Source organism: Mixophyes fleayi, chromosome 5 (assembly GCF_038048845.1).
Source record: "Mixophyes fleayi isolate aMixFle1 chromosome 5, aMixFle1.hap1, whole genome shotgun sequence".
In the NCBI taxonomy this organism is placed as follows: Eukaryota; Metazoa; Chordata; class Amphibia; order Anura; family Limnodynastidae; genus Mixophyes; species Mixophyes fleayi.
Window position 1 is genome coordinate 22,853,552 of NC_134406.1, and position 16,945 is coordinate 22,870,496.

General features: G+C 41.3%; 1 protein-coding gene across 3 annotated transcripts in view; it reads right to left on the reverse strand.

The window, feature by feature from the left end:
* The window catches only part of ANKIB1 (ankyrin repeat and IBR domain containing 1), a 110,618-nt gene that overhangs the window by 32,333 nt on the left and 61,340 nt on the right, over positions 1 to 16,945 (reverse strand). For all 3 annotated transcript variants that reach the window (XM_075211823.1, XM_075211821.1, XM_075211822.1), the window contains exons 6-7: positions 9,984 to 10,192; positions 6,114 to 6,202 (exon numbers count right to left, since the gene is read on the reverse strand). In XM_075211823.1, the coding sequence (XP_075067924.1) occupies positions 6,114 to 6,202; positions 9,984 to 10,192 (298 nt within the window). The remainder of the gene's footprint in view (positions 1 to 6,113; positions 6,203 to 9,983; positions 10,193 to 16,945) is intronic.

Below are 16,945 nucleotides of genomic sequence, written 5' to 3' on the forward strand. Positions count from 1 at the left end.
CTCCAAATTTTTGGTCTCCATTATATGTAGCACAAGATACTGCAGAATGTGTGAACTTGGTAATATTGCAGTACCAATGGACTTATAATGCTGGATTGGTTTTGCAAATTTGGTTATAATTATTATATATATTTTTTTTTTTTAAATTTTTTATTTTTTTTTACTTTTTTTTTATTTTTTACAAACTTGGGAATAATGGGGAAATAACTATGCCCTTAGAAGCACAGAGCACAGGACACAGCACCACTGGACTGAACAGGACACGGCACAGGACCCAGCAGCACTACGGAACTCAGCAGGACAGAGCACAGGACACAGCACCACTGGACTGATACTGCAGAATGTGTAAACTTTGTAATATTGCAGTACCACTGGACTTTTACTGCTGAATGTGTGAACTTGGTAATATTGCAGTACCAATGGACTTATAATGCTGGATTGGTTTTGCAAATTTGGTTATAATTATTATATATATTTTTTTTTTTTTTAATTTTTTATTTTTTTTTACTTTTTTTTTATTTTTTACAAACTTGGGAATAATGGGGAAATAACTATGCCCTTAGAAGCACAGAGCACAGGACACAGCACCACTGGACTGAACAGGACACGGCACAGGACCCAGCAGCACTACGGAACTCAGCAGGACAGAGCACAGGACACAGCACCACTGGACTGATACTGCAGAATGTGTAAACTTTGTAATATTGCAGTACCACTGGACTTTTACTGCTGAATGTGTGAACTTGGTAATATTGCAGTACCAATGGACTTATAATGCTGGATTGGTTTTGCAAATTTGGTTATAATTATTATATATTTTTTTTTTTTTTAATTTTTTTATTTTTTTTTACTTTTTTTTTATTTTTTACAAACTTGGGAATAATGGGGAAATAACTATGCCCTTAGAAGCACAGAGCACAGGACACAGCACCACTGGACTGAACAGGACACGGCACAGGACCCAGCAGCACTACGGAACTCAGCAGGACAGAGCACAGGACACAGCACCACTGGACTGATACTGCAGAATGTGTAAACTTTGTAATATTGCAGTACCACTGGACTTTTACTGCTGAATGTGTGAACTTGGTAATATTGCAGTACCAATGGGCTTATACTGCAGGATTGGTTGTGAAAATTTTGTGGTAATTAAAAAATATTAAAGTAGTTTTTGGTATTTTATAAAAAAAACTTTTTTTTATTTTTTTAAACACAGGGGAATATTGGGGAAATAACTATGCCCTTAGAAGCACAGAGCACAGGACACAGCACCACTGGACTGAACAGGACACAGCACAGGACCCAGCAGCACCACTGACCTCAGAAGGACAGAGCACAGCACACAGCACCACTGGACTGATACTGCAGAACACAGCACAGCACAGCACAGCACAGCACTAAACAGCACAGCACTAAACAGCACAGAACTAAACAGCACAGAACTAAACAGCACAGAGGACCACCTAACACACCCTCCCTCTACCCTGATCAATGCCCGAGTGAAGATGGCGGCGACTAGCGGGGAATTTATAGGATCCGAGTATCGCGAGATCCGACAACGGGATTATGAGTCAGAGCCTCAGTTTCACTTTTGAATTTGGCGCCAATACCCGGATCTGTCTCGGATCCGACTCGGATCCGCAACGTTCGGGTGGGCTCGGATTTCAGAAATCCGAGCGCGCTCATCCCTAAAATAAAGTACTGTAATGTAGATATTATCAATGTGTAATGCAATCTAATGTATGGAAATGTATGCAAACTTTTTTTTTGTCTTATACATGACAGCGTTAAAAACTCTCCTTCACTCCCCAAAAGTCTCGCAAACACAATATTTAACACGCGGGGGCAGCGTTCCCTCTTTTGCAATTGAATTGCACGAGTTTTCCCGCTGTGCTAACTCCAAACGGTCGCTATTGCGCTATTGCCGGCAAAAACCCGCGCTGGACTTTTTTTTTTTTTTTACGCTGCGGGAAAAAAAAATCTCGCTGACAATTGAATATGCCCCAAAGCATTAAATATAGCTAGTTTTAATAAGCACCATATAATAGGAAACGTTTATTTGTAATGCAGGCTTACGCGACAGGCAGAGGTCATGAGTCAATGATAATGCTTACCGTCATATAGAAACATGGCATATAAATGTACCAGGTGGTGAACACTACACAGTTGCTTAACGGAGATCCTTCTGCTCTTATATATTCCATTATTGTTTTTCTTTGCGACTGTGCATTTTGTGTTATGTCTTCTCTGCAGGACCACCATGCCTCGGTACATAGTCCTACAATCACATTTAGTTTCTGCATGGCACAGACAGATTTCCCTGGGGTTCAGAGTGCTTTCTCCTTGCCCATGACAGACATACGCAAGTCTTTCAAGTGTGGAACGGAAATGTCATTTTCAATAACGTTGCAATAAAGAGCATCTGAGCCCCAGGCTGCAAACTTGGTTAAAACCTAATACCGGCTGTGAAAATGAATCCAGCTTATTCCTCTATAACCGACTTTATATTATGTTACAAATAACTATCTGACGCTTTCCCACCTGCTAGATAAATACAACATTTTCGCAGCAATGAATAATTCCGTCCGTGCAAAGAATGAGAAATTTTATTTTTAACAACTTATTGGTCTGCTAAATATTTACTGTATTCTAACCAGAGACATAATGTGATTACAACCATCACTAATGTAAATTATACATTTACTTGGACACTACATCTAAACCAATAGGAAGCAGAACTGTGTAGGATGGGCAACAAGTGCCCAGGGACACAGGCAGTCTGCAGAGCGTTCACCTGCGGCCCCAGATCCTTCCGCTTAGTCGTCGGATTTGTTATAGCTTGTTACACTTGTGCTGCTATGGTATTACACATAGGTGGCTCTTTCTTTGATTAATTGTACTGTTTTAACTTATTACTGAGATTAGTGGTAATGTGTGGCCCTTAGAAGGTGGTATCCAGTATAACAATACTGACAGCACCGACTGTGAAGAGGCCGACATGATTACACGGAAGGTGTAATCCACGACAGGCTGATAACACCGACAGGTTGAAAACGACACTTGAAACCGCTCCGATGATGGAACATCCTGGCAGGCTACAATGACGTCAGTTTCAGGTTCCCCACATTCACTGCTAATTTAAAGAGGTGCCGGCTATACATTGCTCTTTACAAACCCTACAACATTGTACAGCCAGCGCTTCCTTAAATTACCACCTTAACAGCCAGAATGACAGTGGGGAACTTGAGACCGAGGTCATTGCAGCCTGCCGGGATGTTCCTTCATCGGAGATGTTATGTCGGCCTCTTCACAGTCGGTGTTGTCAGTATTGTTATAAAGGTACCCCTCCCTTTGAAGGGTATAGGGCTACACTATGCAGCCCCCTAAAGTGCATCACATTACTCATCACTGATGTGGGAGATAAACTGTGGAGGTAATTTATTATAGTGCAGATGTGCTGTAACCTATAGCAACCAGACAACTTGCATTGTTTCCTTCACACTATAATGAATGTAAATTATTGATTGATTTCCTCCCACACTCAGAAGAAAAAAAATATTAGTAGGTTAATTGATCACTATAAAATTGACCTTCGTCTCATGCGAACTGTGTGTGTGTGTTAGGGAATTTAGACTGTAAGCTCCAATGGGGCAGGGACTGATGTGAGTGAGTTCTCTGTACAGCGCTGCGGAATTATAAATAGCTGAGACGATTGGCTGGTAGGTGTTACTGCACAACTAGAGCTTTGTTAATTAATAACTGGACTGCAAGCTTCTCACTGGAACAACAATTCTTACCCAATAATTCTAGCATGTTTCTCCACCTTCACCAGCAAAATATCCCCACAACCACTACTACTGCCCATCTGGATAGCACGGTACAAGAAAAGAAGAAACAAATGGAATCTAAACCCCAGTCTTTATTTCGGGTGAATTACAATTCGGATTTACTGGACAAAAGGCGACATAACCATCATAAGAGCCAAATCAAACACACACACACAAAAAAGTTTAAATCTCAGAAATTCTTTATACGAAAACATACAATCACCTACGTTAGCATTCACCATTATACAGAGGGTAACAGCAGTGCATTCAGATCTAGATGGGAACAATGACCTCAATAACATATTGCAGAGCTCAGTAGTTTAATAAAAGATATATGTGTGTTCTATAATACTGCGGATGACTCACACTAGTAATGAGAAGAGAATGGGCCCGACACAATGGTTAACACACTTTTCATACACGGTGACATCTGTACCATTATACAACAAACGCTTACAGCCAGCATGTCTATAGAAATGTTCTGTACAATCTTCTACAGAGGATGTTTCTCACCCTCCGGAAGCCAGACCAGGCGTAACATCAATGTGCCTCAAGGGCGAGAACCTCAAGTTACCCTATTTCATTACTTCTGGCAATGCCACCCAATTTGCATCCAAAATCTTTTTATTAAACACTACGCAGCCTGGTAATCTATGTACCCCCCCGTCCCCTATATCTTAGAGATATCCAACATGACAGCCAGAGCCATAACTTACAAAAATGCCGCCCCCCCCTGGCCCTCAATTTTAACCAAATGAATCTAAAATATTTATAAACTGTGCCCCCTTCAGCATTGCGCCCCGGGCGGGCGCCCCTATCACACAGCCCTGATGATAGCACAAAGGGGAGTATAAATCTACTTCTTATTATAATACTGCCAGCAATCCAGAAGAGTATTTTACACATGTGGATACAGAGCTACCCACCATCCACAACACTATTTAAAAAAAAAAATGTTCTCCTTTGTCTTTTAAATGGTCTAGAATAAAATTGATTAACTGATTGAGCCACTTTCCTTTCTGCTTTGTCTGAGAGGCATGCTCTGGGATCAGTAGCTGAAGGGGAGCGCTGGCACTATACTGCTATTTGGAGGCTCTTGGGGTGCCTCGTTGTAAGTTAGTTCTCAATTTAAAAACACATACATGTATGCCCCTATAATAGGGACTCTCATTGATTTAGGACCCCCCTATTAGCAGAGACGCCGTGAAGTGGCGGGTGGCTTAGCATGCAAATGTGTGTAACTAAGAATTCTGCATTTTTATGTACAAGCAGTAATAGCAGCTTTGTTACTGGCTAACAGCAGTGTACTGGGGGATTTTTCTCCGTATTTGCTCCTTTCAGGATAACCCCATCCTTTCAAGCACCCGCTGTTGGCTATAAATTGATTGAGCAACTTTCCTTTCTGTTTTGGGCTAGAATAAATTTCAACAAAGACGCAGGTCCAAGGCTTGTCTGCAGCGCAGGAAAGTTACATTAATGCACTTCTCTTTAAGTAAACAGCAAATTAAAAACTATTTTCAATACACAAAGTGGTACCAGACAAGAATACTTGTGGAGGGCCCAGCAAACCAAACATAAGGTTGTGTATGACATTGCGCTTAACACAACAAGGTCACGCTGGGTGCGGATTCCTCACACTCTCTCTCACCGCATCCTACAACCCCCTTCTCTCCCTACACACAATCCAGCAATGCGGTGTACCCTGTACCCATATTCTGCTGGGACATCACTAGGATCTAGAGACCTCATTGAGGCATGAGGCATTACTACTGGCTTAAACACAATTATCTCAGCACACACCAAGTATCTACATAAACTATTTTAGTCTGATACAGTGGTCTGATGCGGAGTGTAACTCACGCAGAAATACGCTGCCTGTATAAATAATGTATTACAACCATATGCGTTGTAAGCATACACACCCACATACACCCGACCGGGTCATAAGCACAAGAAAATCTTTTAAACATTTGTTTTGACAGGTGGTCCGTGCAGCTCAGCATCAGACTGCTAGTTACACGAACTCGCCCTTACAGAACGCGGTCTTACATTGAAGAAAAATGTTAAATACAAGAACATTGCAATGTCTGATTATATGCTCCAAGTGTTATATATTCAGTTTCAGGTCTCAGAGAACTGCAAACAAAACACAGCCCCATGCTGACTGACAACTAACTCAAGCTCTGTTCCCTAAATAGCTTACCAAGATGACTGAGAAGTGACAAGTTCATGAAGCCGTAATAAGAGAATACACAGTGATAGGTGCAGCACAGTTGTGATACTCACGCTTCCCAGCATGCTCTGCAAAACTCGTGTCCACATGGGATCTCCACCGGGTCTTCAAACACAGAAATGCCGCACATGCAGATACCACACTGTGGGGGAAACACATGTGGGAAAATGAGAAAACTACAACCCTGAGGAATAATCTCTCAGCCCTCCCCTTGTAAAAGGGAAACAAAGCCTAAAACCATAGTAAAAGGGGTGTGGGATTATGAGTGTGTAGGCAATTTTTTTTTTGGGGTGGAATTCATGTTTCAATACATAGTAATATAATAACATGTTTATATAAGCATAAGTGTGTATGTAACACACACACACACACACACACACACACACACAATTGACAAAACTTTCCAAATAGCATGGAGAGGTTCTTGCACACTCATAGAACAGGCAACGCTCACTTACACCAAGCAGTCATTCACGCTTTTGGCAAAGTAACATAACTTGTACACACAGAAAAAGGGCCTCTCATGAACCCCCATTTCAAATGTATTCTAATTCACAGGCTTTAAACAAAGAGCTCCCAGTAACATTACCGAAATATAAGAGTTTTAAGAAAGTGAAATCAGCACAAACATGACAGCAATAACTTGTACAATGAATGCTGACGTTAACCTGGATGTGTGAACCTTGTTTCCCATAGAGGAGAGTTTGACGCAATAAATGGGGCAGCACGGTGGCTTAGTGGTTAGCACTACTGCCTCACAGCGCTGGGGTCATGAGTTCAATTCCTGACCACGGCCTTATCTGTGTGGAGTTTGTATGTTCTCCCTGTGTTTGCGTGGGTTTCCTCTGGGTGCTCTGGTTTCCTTCCACACTCCAAAAATATACTAGTAGGCTAATTGGCTGCTATCAAAATTGACCCTAGTCTGTGTGTCTTTCTGTGTGTGTGTGTATGTTAGGGAACCAGGGAGGGAGTCCTTGTTCCAATGGGGCAGGGACTGATGTGAGTGAGTTCTCTGTAAGGAGCTGTGGAATCAGAGGCACTATATAAATAAATGGTGATGATGATGATAAATTCTGCACTGATTGATCTTTACATCACCATTGCTAATGTTTAGATGCACGGATTGGCTACATGATGGCCTCGCTTCTTCCACTCCAAAATCCCTACGTAAGGAGTTGCAGGACTTCAATTGGCTTAAATACTGTTGCTAACATTCTAATTGGCTCAAGAACATTCAATTTATCTCTTGCTCATCCCTAGGTCCGAGTACAATTTACAACAATGACACACATGCTAGATATATATCGTTTTCCTGCAACTCTCCTCTCAGCACCATAAACACAAAGTAAAACCATAACACAATGCGGCCCCAGACATCACGGAGACATTTAGCTGTGAAAACTCTCCTGCATTATGTTGCTGCACTGTACATCCGAGTCCATGTGCTGCTTTTCAAACATTTTCCGTTTAATAAAATGGGCAACAAGCAGCATCAAGCTGAAATGATGACTTAACGCTTGGATGAGTCCCCATTTTGGCTGGAACTCAAAAGCGTTAAAATTAATGTCCTTTTCTCTGAACAGTTCCATTATTATTGATGACTGCATAATGCTTCTACAGCTGAATATCCCGGTATCCTCAGTGTGCCCGATATAAATAACAGAGAAACGATTAGACTTGACTTCTTCTCAGCAGTCAAAAGGCTTTTTATGAGCTCACAGTAGGCAGACCTATTTGGCAATACAATAATTAATAGGTCTGGAAACGTTTGCTTGAATTTAATTGGGGGAGGGAGTTCTTGTAAAGAGATCGGAAAAGGGGAGGACAAATATTTACATAAATGGTAAGCGGAAAAATAATTGTTTGAGCTGGTTTTTATTTACTCAGCAATACATAAATTTTTATTAACACATTTTGAAAAACGAATAATGATCTTAACCTATGTATATATTACACAGACCGATCAGTGAGTGTACTGGGAAATACATTGCATGCGTGTTACATTTGCCTGTGACACGCACAAAACTTTAGCGATCGTAAACATTTTATGTTAAATAAAATGGTCATCGCTGTATGGAAATTGAAGTCTCTGTAAAATTACTGCCAGACGGAATCACTGATGACCGTGTGCATCTGTATTTAGGGGCAATTATTAAAAACGCTGGCGCTGCAACAATCAGTTGCGGCTTGCTTTCATTTCTGAAACGGTGCAATTTAAAAATATGCTATAATATATTGTACACTTTTACACAGTACTGTACTATGGGACATATTTAAGAATGACCGCATTTTTAACACGATCGCAAAGATAAGGACTCCATACACACTCCTGCCCGCTCCCTGCGCTCAGCCAATGATCGCCGCCTCTCCTCCTCTTTTATCACTTCTTCACACTCCAGAATCCAAGACTTTGCCCGTGCAGCCCCCCTTCACTGGAAAGACCTCCCTTGTTCCATCCGTCTCTCTCCTACTCTGTGCTGCTTCAAACATGCACTGAAAACTCACCTCTTTCGCAAAGCCTACCAACCATCCACTTAACCACCTCTCCTCCTCCACTCGCTCTCCCGTCTCTCTTCTGGCTCCCCTTGTGCCTGGTTCTGTCTACCCTCCTTTAGGATGTAAGCTCACATGAGCAGGGCCCTCTCCCCTCCTGTCTCCTCACCTGTTCTACGGCTCCATGCTTATTGCAGCAGCCTGCCTGGAGTTTCTGAAGTATTGGTATTTTTGTTTATTGTTCTGTACTGTTTCACCCTGTATAGTCTACTGTTTGTACTGTGTACGGCGCTGCGGAAATCTTGTGGCGCCTAACAAATAAATGATGATAATAATAATAATAATAATAATAATAATAATGATTGAAAAATCCTGTGTATTTAATAAAAAAACATAAAAACTTTGCAGGAACAGCAGTTTTTCGTGACTGCTGTTCCTGTTGAAGACCCCTCTCCTATCTTTTCTATGGTCACAATCGTAAGGTGATCACCTTTACGATAGTGACCGGAGAGGAGAGCAGCAAGATCCGCAGATCCCTCTACCGTAATGCTCTCCCCATAGAGCAGAGCTGAAAATTTACACATACGGTAATGTACCCCAGTCTGAGCTATATACGCCTGAGCTGGTGTACATTACCGTATGTGTCAATGCCTTTTCATTACTTGTTACATAGCAGTCCCCATAGACATTTATGGGGACTGCAATGAATTTTGATAAAAAATGCAAAGCAGAGATCGATGTCCTATTAATACATTAACGTCAGTTAAAAATGCAGCTATCTACCGAAAACGGACGTTCTCAGTGGCCTAGTGGTTAGCACTTCTGCCTCACAGCACTGGGGTCAAGAGTTCGATTCCCAACCATGGCCTTATCTGTGTGGAGTTTGTATGTTCTTCCTGTGTTTGCGTGGGTTTCCTCTGGGTGCTCTGGTTTCCTTCCACACTCCAAAAACATACAGGTAGGTTAATTGGCTGCTATCAAAAATTGACACTAGACTCTCCCTCTCTCTCTGTCTGTCTGTCTGTGAGTGTGTGTCTATATTAGGGAATTTAGACTGTAAGCTCCAGTGGGGCAGGGACTGATGTGAATGGGTTCTCTGTACAGCGCTGCGGAATTAGTGGCGCTATATAAATAAATGATGATGATGATAAATAGCCCAAGATAAACATTATTAACAACTGTCCAGAAATAAGTGAACAATGGTTTAAACTTTCCACTAAAACTATAGGCACATAAGTGAAATTTTGTTTCTCATATATGAATGATTTATAGGGTGGTTGCGAGCACACAAAGTTGGTAAAATGCTAGTACTCCCATCGGCAGACAACTCACAGTCTACGGGCAGGTGGGCCGACAGACGCATAGGGGCTTCCACTTCTATTACCCTTCCTACCTCATTCCAAACATAAATCAATGAATGAAAAACGCACCAGAGTCGTGTCGATGTCCCCAGGAGACAGACTGATTTCATCTGGAGAGGTGACGGAGGAACGCGTCGTGCGTGGGGTACGTGGAGAAGGCAGCGTGTCCCAGGCGTTGTACCCACTTGGGGGTGGGGTTGGCATTTGGACACCTGATCGTTGGCAACAATTCTCTGGACTGCACATCCAATCTTCAAGTAACTTTTCCCTGTCCCAATCTATAAAAAAAAAAAAAAGGACACAAATTTTATTTTTACTGATTCATCACAAATACATTCTGAGCTCAGACCCTCCAAAAATACACAATCCCACTTATTACATAAACTAAAATAAGAATAGCTTATCTCGGCGACGTTACTAAACCAAATGTAATGGTCACAAAGACTGTAAGCTCTTTCGGACAAAGAACCAAAGTATTTTCTCTAGTGCCATTAAATTATATTACTTTTCTTTCCAGCCATTTTTTCTCCCTCGATCGTCCTGTTGGATGTTCACATGTTGAGAAACATTTATTCAAATTACTTGTTATTGGTGCACAAGAAAATATAAATGAGGTGGTGGTATCCATAGCAACCAGATTCTGTTTCTTTCCTAGTAGTTTAGAAAATGAAAGCTTAGGTCTGATTGGTTACTAGAGGAAACTTCACCCTTTTCCTGTACAATTAATTCATAAATATACCTGAAGTTTTCTCTTCTATTGGCTTTCAACATATAAACAGTTGATCCCTATTTCAAGTTGCACTCAAACTACAGTCCGACATAGAGAAGAGAGGACAAGTCCACAGTCTTCATGATATATTCCTGTCCTGACTTTAACATGTTGATTTAATTATGGGATATTATAGGCAAAATCTGTGTTTATTTGATAACATGATACAAATACCAGCCCCCAAGCCGACAACATATTATTAAGTAGTTTAGGGCAATCACATGAATGAAATCAGATATCTGATAGAGCGCACACATTATATGCGCCATGTTATTGTAGCCCTAAAGCTCTGACATTGGCAGTGATTTCATCCTCTACTCCTTGCAGGCTGCTAGTGGAGAGCGTGATGGCAGAACCGTCCTCAATACTGCTATTAATCTACAGCACACTCGGGGGAGTCTGCAGAGGCACCGGAGAGATCCATGGCCACTGATGAAAATGAAATGACCATATAAGTTGAACACACTAAAATTCAATACTAAAACACATTGGGATTTTCGCTTTTGACAAAGGCACAAATCACGAACCATTCTCCTTTGTTATTGACTAGGAAAACAAAGAGCATGATCAATAATTCAACAAGCACTTTACTGGTGTAAATCATAAGGGTTTATTAAATATGAAAGACATCTCGGGTTAATATAACCGCCGACTATAAATCCCAGAATGATGCCTCCCATATGCGTATTTTATGTAGTCAACACAGGGTTAATGCATAAATACATAAAGTGGGGGTAGCGGAGGGGCACAACAAGATTACGGGGATATCCGCCCAACATGAAAAGCATTCTGGAGTTACAGACAATTACCATGTTACCCAGCCTTATATTATATCAGTGGTTGTCTCTCTACAAGTGGCACATAGACCATACACCATCCTGACCCACTCTACTGCTGACATAAGATAACAAAGGAGCCAACACTAAAAAAAACTAGAAATAATAGAACTTCGGTGTTCCTGTGACTTCATCAGGGGAACGGAGGTCACAAAAAGTGGTGAAACGCGTAGGGTACGTCAGAATTGGCGCGCTGCTGCTGGGCTGGTTGTACACAGAGTGGCTTGGAAAGAAAGCGATCAAGATAATATTGTCTAGACAAGGACTAAATGATCGGTATTGAACTGTGTCCAGGCTACTGAACTCCATTCTGTGGTGACTTATGAGGGAGATAAAGTGTTTTTAATGTACATTTTTTTAATCCTGATATATCAATTTGAATTAAACAAACAAAACAGAAAAAAAAAAAGATACCGCACTATACTGCAACCACTCCCCCAGTCTTGCCCTTCTGGCCAGCAAGGAAGGGCCAGAAGGAATCGGAGCAGTGGAGGTTTGCAATATTACTGACTAAGCCCAAGGAACTATAAAAACTTTATATCAGCGCAGTGAATATTTGCTTTTATTTTTGCTAAAGCAAACTTGCCTACTCTCCCAGAATATCTGCGAGACTGCTGAATTTTGGGGAGTTTTCCCGGACTCCAGGAGGAGTAGACCACCTTCTTGGATCTTGTTTGATCTTCTGATGAAGTGGGCAGTCTTGGCCACGAAGATGCGATTCTATGTGAATTGCGTCACCCTGGCCAGTCACCCCCCCCCCCCCCCCCCCAGTTCTTCAAGAGGGAGGTATAAAAAGTAGACAAGTATGAGTTAGAGTTTAACTGAGCTGCTTCTTCCCCTTATTGGAGCACTGATGCTTGGTTACCATTCTAAAATGACCACTGAAAGTTGGAGTGACCACCAGTAGCCGCAAGCTCCGTGCTCGTGGCTTCCTATGGGTCCATGCGATAACACCACCATAGGCTGTGGAGCCCTGGGGACTGCACGCTGAATCCAATGCATCAGTGGCTTCGCCGAGGGGTAAGGGCAGCTCAGGTAAACTTACTGAAAGTTCTCCTGTAACTAAGAAAATGATGATCCTTCCCTAGATCGGTGCCATGTAATGACCGATATGATTAAACACACATCGCTCTCACAACCAATGGAAAATTATTAACTGCTATTTGGATTATATACTGTGCTGTGGCACTGTACACTGTTGTACTGCAGGAGAAATCTTCAGTCTATACGGTCTTCTCACAGCAATGAGAAAATCCATCTTCCAGTATATCTAAGACGGGAGTAACTGAATCATCTCAGCAGCTGTTCAGTGTTTCCAGTCATTTCATTACATTATTTTTAATAGCAGGTCAGAGGGTCTCGTCGTCACGGAAACAGCTTTGTCCTCACATTCGTAAAAACGCGTCTGTCATCTACACATATTTCTTCATACGCAACGTCACTGTGTTTATTACTCAATATAGTGCAAACATGAATGGCATCAAGACGGACATCCTCTTCCTCACGACTACTAAAAACTATTAGATTAATAATAACGATAATAAATTCTATTGCAAAATGCATATATAAATATATTTTTAAATAACAAAATCCGAGCAAGTCAAACATGTTCAACCATGCTCAAGCTTGATGAATTAAAAATGCTAAAATACTATTTATTTAAAATCATAATTTAAATAACTTTTTCCAAAAATTACATTTTAAAGCGAACCACAAATTTCAAACCGTCAAATCAAATAGACGACTATCGAATGGGCAAAATTTGATTAAATCTCATGTCCATTTACCATTTTCAAAACACATCTATCTACTCAATATTGATGATCTATCAAAGTATCACTTGTTGAAAGGTTGTGACAATTTTGTGTTTGAAAGTCATTTTCTACTTTGACTTGTTTTACTTTTAAAAAAAAAAAACCTAGCAGAAACATTACTGGTGCATGTACATCCTGTACTCAAAGGATTGGCCCTTGTCTCTGAAACCAGCCCCTCGGTACGTAAACTGCATGATCTGATGTGATAAGATATAACTACCAAATAACCCAGTGCGAAGAAGGCTCCATTTGTACAACACTTGACGCGTTCTACCATCTGCTAGCAATCTGAAGTCTCTGAAGACAGATGATGGGGGGGGGGGGGGGGGGCGAAAGGCTGCCAGCAGCCATTATAAATACTTATTAATAACGTTTATCAACAGTGACTACTAATCATTACAGAATTCTCAAATGACAGTCTAAATAGAACTCCTAATAACAGCAATTAATATAATGTCCTTCGATTCCAGCTGAAAAGTGCCGCTGAGAAGCAATCATGAGAGTGTGTTTCAGTAAACACTTATTAGTAATAAGACCCTGTACACAGAGTATGGGAGCGTCGGGACTCATTCGTGGCAGCTGATAAAATGTATTGTTTAAATCTTAAAAGGACAAGTAAACTCTTTACTGAGCATTTACAATCATCAAACTTACGGAGAACATTAATCTATTAGAAATAAATGTTTATGCTTCACAATCTCTGCTCAGCATATATTATATTACTTTTCTGCAGTGTTTCTTGTTATCTTCCATCATTCTGGGGCCGTGCAGAACTCTGAATGTGATCGGGTCCAGTTAGAGACCAGCCAGGAACCCACAGGTGATATAAAGATCTATCTGCAGATTTGAACACTTCATGCTGGCGAAGTTCTAGAATTAGTTTTATGTCACTTGAACAATACACAATATTCTAATTTTTATTTGGGAGTGGGAGGTTGTCTCACTGCTGCAGATTTCTTTCCACACAGACCAGAGCATTCCCACATAACAAACATAAAATTTAAAAGCATTAAAAAAAAATAAAAAAATCCCTTTTAAAATATCTCAGCTCGGCAGCTAAATCTGTGATCCCGGTTCACCGGAGATCCCCCTTCCCTCCAACTTTGCGAGAATGATTTACAAAGTTGAAATTTTATAGAACAACAGATGAACTTATTCTGTCCACTGCAGATACATTTGGGATTTTGGGAATATTACGCTAGCCTTATCTGTGTGGAGTTCTAGCCTTATCTGTGTGGAGTTTGTATGTTCTCCAATCAGATTCTAGCTTTCATTTATTTAGCGCATCCTACAAAATGTCTGATTGGTTGCAATAGGCAAAATCTCCACTTTTTCAAACCTACAGTTTAGTAAATATACCCCTTTTTCTTTCCTCTTTACAGTCTGGAACCTATGTCTCTTCTGTCCCTCCCCCTCCTTCCCACCCTGCCTGTACCCCATTTTGCTATCTACCCCCTTCCGTTTTTCTCTGGTATGTTTGCTATTGAGCTTAATTGTTAAGAGTTATTTCCATGCTTTAGATAATGGGTTATCCATTTATGGAGTTTGAAGTGGCAGCTTTGTAATTCTAGGAGGTCTGTGATTGTGGGCTCCAGCTTCACCATCTTCCTACGTTATTTGATTACAAGGAACTTTGCATTTTGTTTGAGAGGATCCCTCTGTGTACTATTTGTACAGACTGTCCTTGTTGTGTGTTCTTTTACTGCTTTGTGCAGCATGTACTTGTATGTTATTTTTTCTTTTGTTGAGGTTTCTGTTATGTTCATTAATAGCCAATAAAGGAATAATAAATAAAATAAATAAAAGAATAAATGCAGACCAGAAAGATCCACATTCAACAGACCATTATACAACATTGGGAAGATTAATGCACTTTAATTGAAAATTTTCTATTCCAGGTATAATAAAACAACATTAAGCTTTACATCATATCCCACCAAATAACTTTAATTTCATGCAGCAACTTTATAACGTATGATGTCCAAAACATTGCAATATACAGCATGCTGGTAATGGGCCGGCTACAGAGCCAATCGGGGGTTCAGCGGGCCGGCTACAGAGCCAATCGGGGGTTCAGCGGGCCGGCTTCAGAGCCAATCGGTGGTTCAGCGGGCCGGCTTCAGAGCCAATCCCGGGTTCAGCGGGCCGGCTTCAGAGCCAATCCGGGGTTCAGCGGGCCGGCTTCAGAGCCAATCCCGGGTTCAGCGGGCCGGCTTCAGAGCCAATCCGGGGTTCAGCGGGCCGGCTTCAGAGCCAATCCGGGGTTCAGCGGGCCGGCTTCAGAGCCAATCCGGGGTTCAGCGGGCCGGCTTCAGAGCCAATCCGGGGTTCAGCGGGCCGGCTTCAGAGCCAATCCGGGGTTCAGCGGGCCAGCTTCAGAGCCAATCGGGGGTTCAGCGGGCTGGCTTCAGAGCCAATCGGGGGTTCAGCGGGCTGGCTTCAGAGCCAATCGGGGGTTCAGCGGGCTGGCTTCAGAGCCAATCGGGGGTTTAGCGGGCCGGCTACAGAACCAAATTAAGTTTAATTTTATAAGGGACAAAGTGAGCTTCATGCTGGCTATAGAAAGCATTAGGTTAATTAAAAATCCAAAATGAGCATTAAATTAGACTGAGGTTAATGATCTTCCACCACACGATTATTTTACACACATTTCTTGCATTATACAGAAGGAAAGTTTTTGATCTTTAATCAACCCTACAAAAAGTGAAAATTAGCTGCTTCTTATGCACAAGGTATTAATGCCTAGATAATTGATTCTATTTTGGGGGACTAATTAAATTTTATTTGGAACTGAATTATATTTGCAAACAGGTAATAAATTATCACAAACACTGAATAGACAGATTCCTGTGGGGCAAAATATCAACTGTACCCAGAATAACCTTTACCAGCCAAGATCGCAGAGCAGCAATCACTAAATGAGACCGGTAGTTAAAGGGAATATAACAGCAGCGCTTTGTATAATGAAGAATTTATGCTTAAAAAAGAACCTCAGTTGTTTTGCATAGACAGAAATCTGCATAATTTGTTTTCTTTTTGGAATAAAATACTCCACATTTTAGTTCTGGGACTGGGGCTAACTGTGGAGAGCCACAAGATGACCAGGTCTGCTATGGAGTAACATTAATCCCAACAGCACAGGTAGGTCAGCTTATACGTATAAGGTGATCCCAACAGGACTTAAAGCTTGTTCCAGGATCCACTGTTCGCAAGTAACGAGCTCCTTGTAAAAAAGAACAAATGAAATAAAGTAAACTTTATAACAAACTGTACAAATAAGTATATTGGGCTCCTTCAACATAAAGTCAGAGAGGAGAGATTAGCAATCATGGAGCATAGAATAGAAAAGTTACCAAGCATGTAACGTCAGGTTAGGTACGTCAGGTTAGGTACGTCAGGTTAGGTACGCCAGGTTAGGTACGCCAGGTTAGGTACGCCAGGTTAGGTACGTCACTGAGAAAACAGCATTCAATGCATGAAATTAGTCAACGGCCATTGCCCTGCCTTTGTAGGTATATACAGTCACCCACAATGGATGTAGACTTATGATTTATATATAAGGTTATTACTGATCACTACTATTCATTCCCAGAGAGTTGGTACACCTGGGAT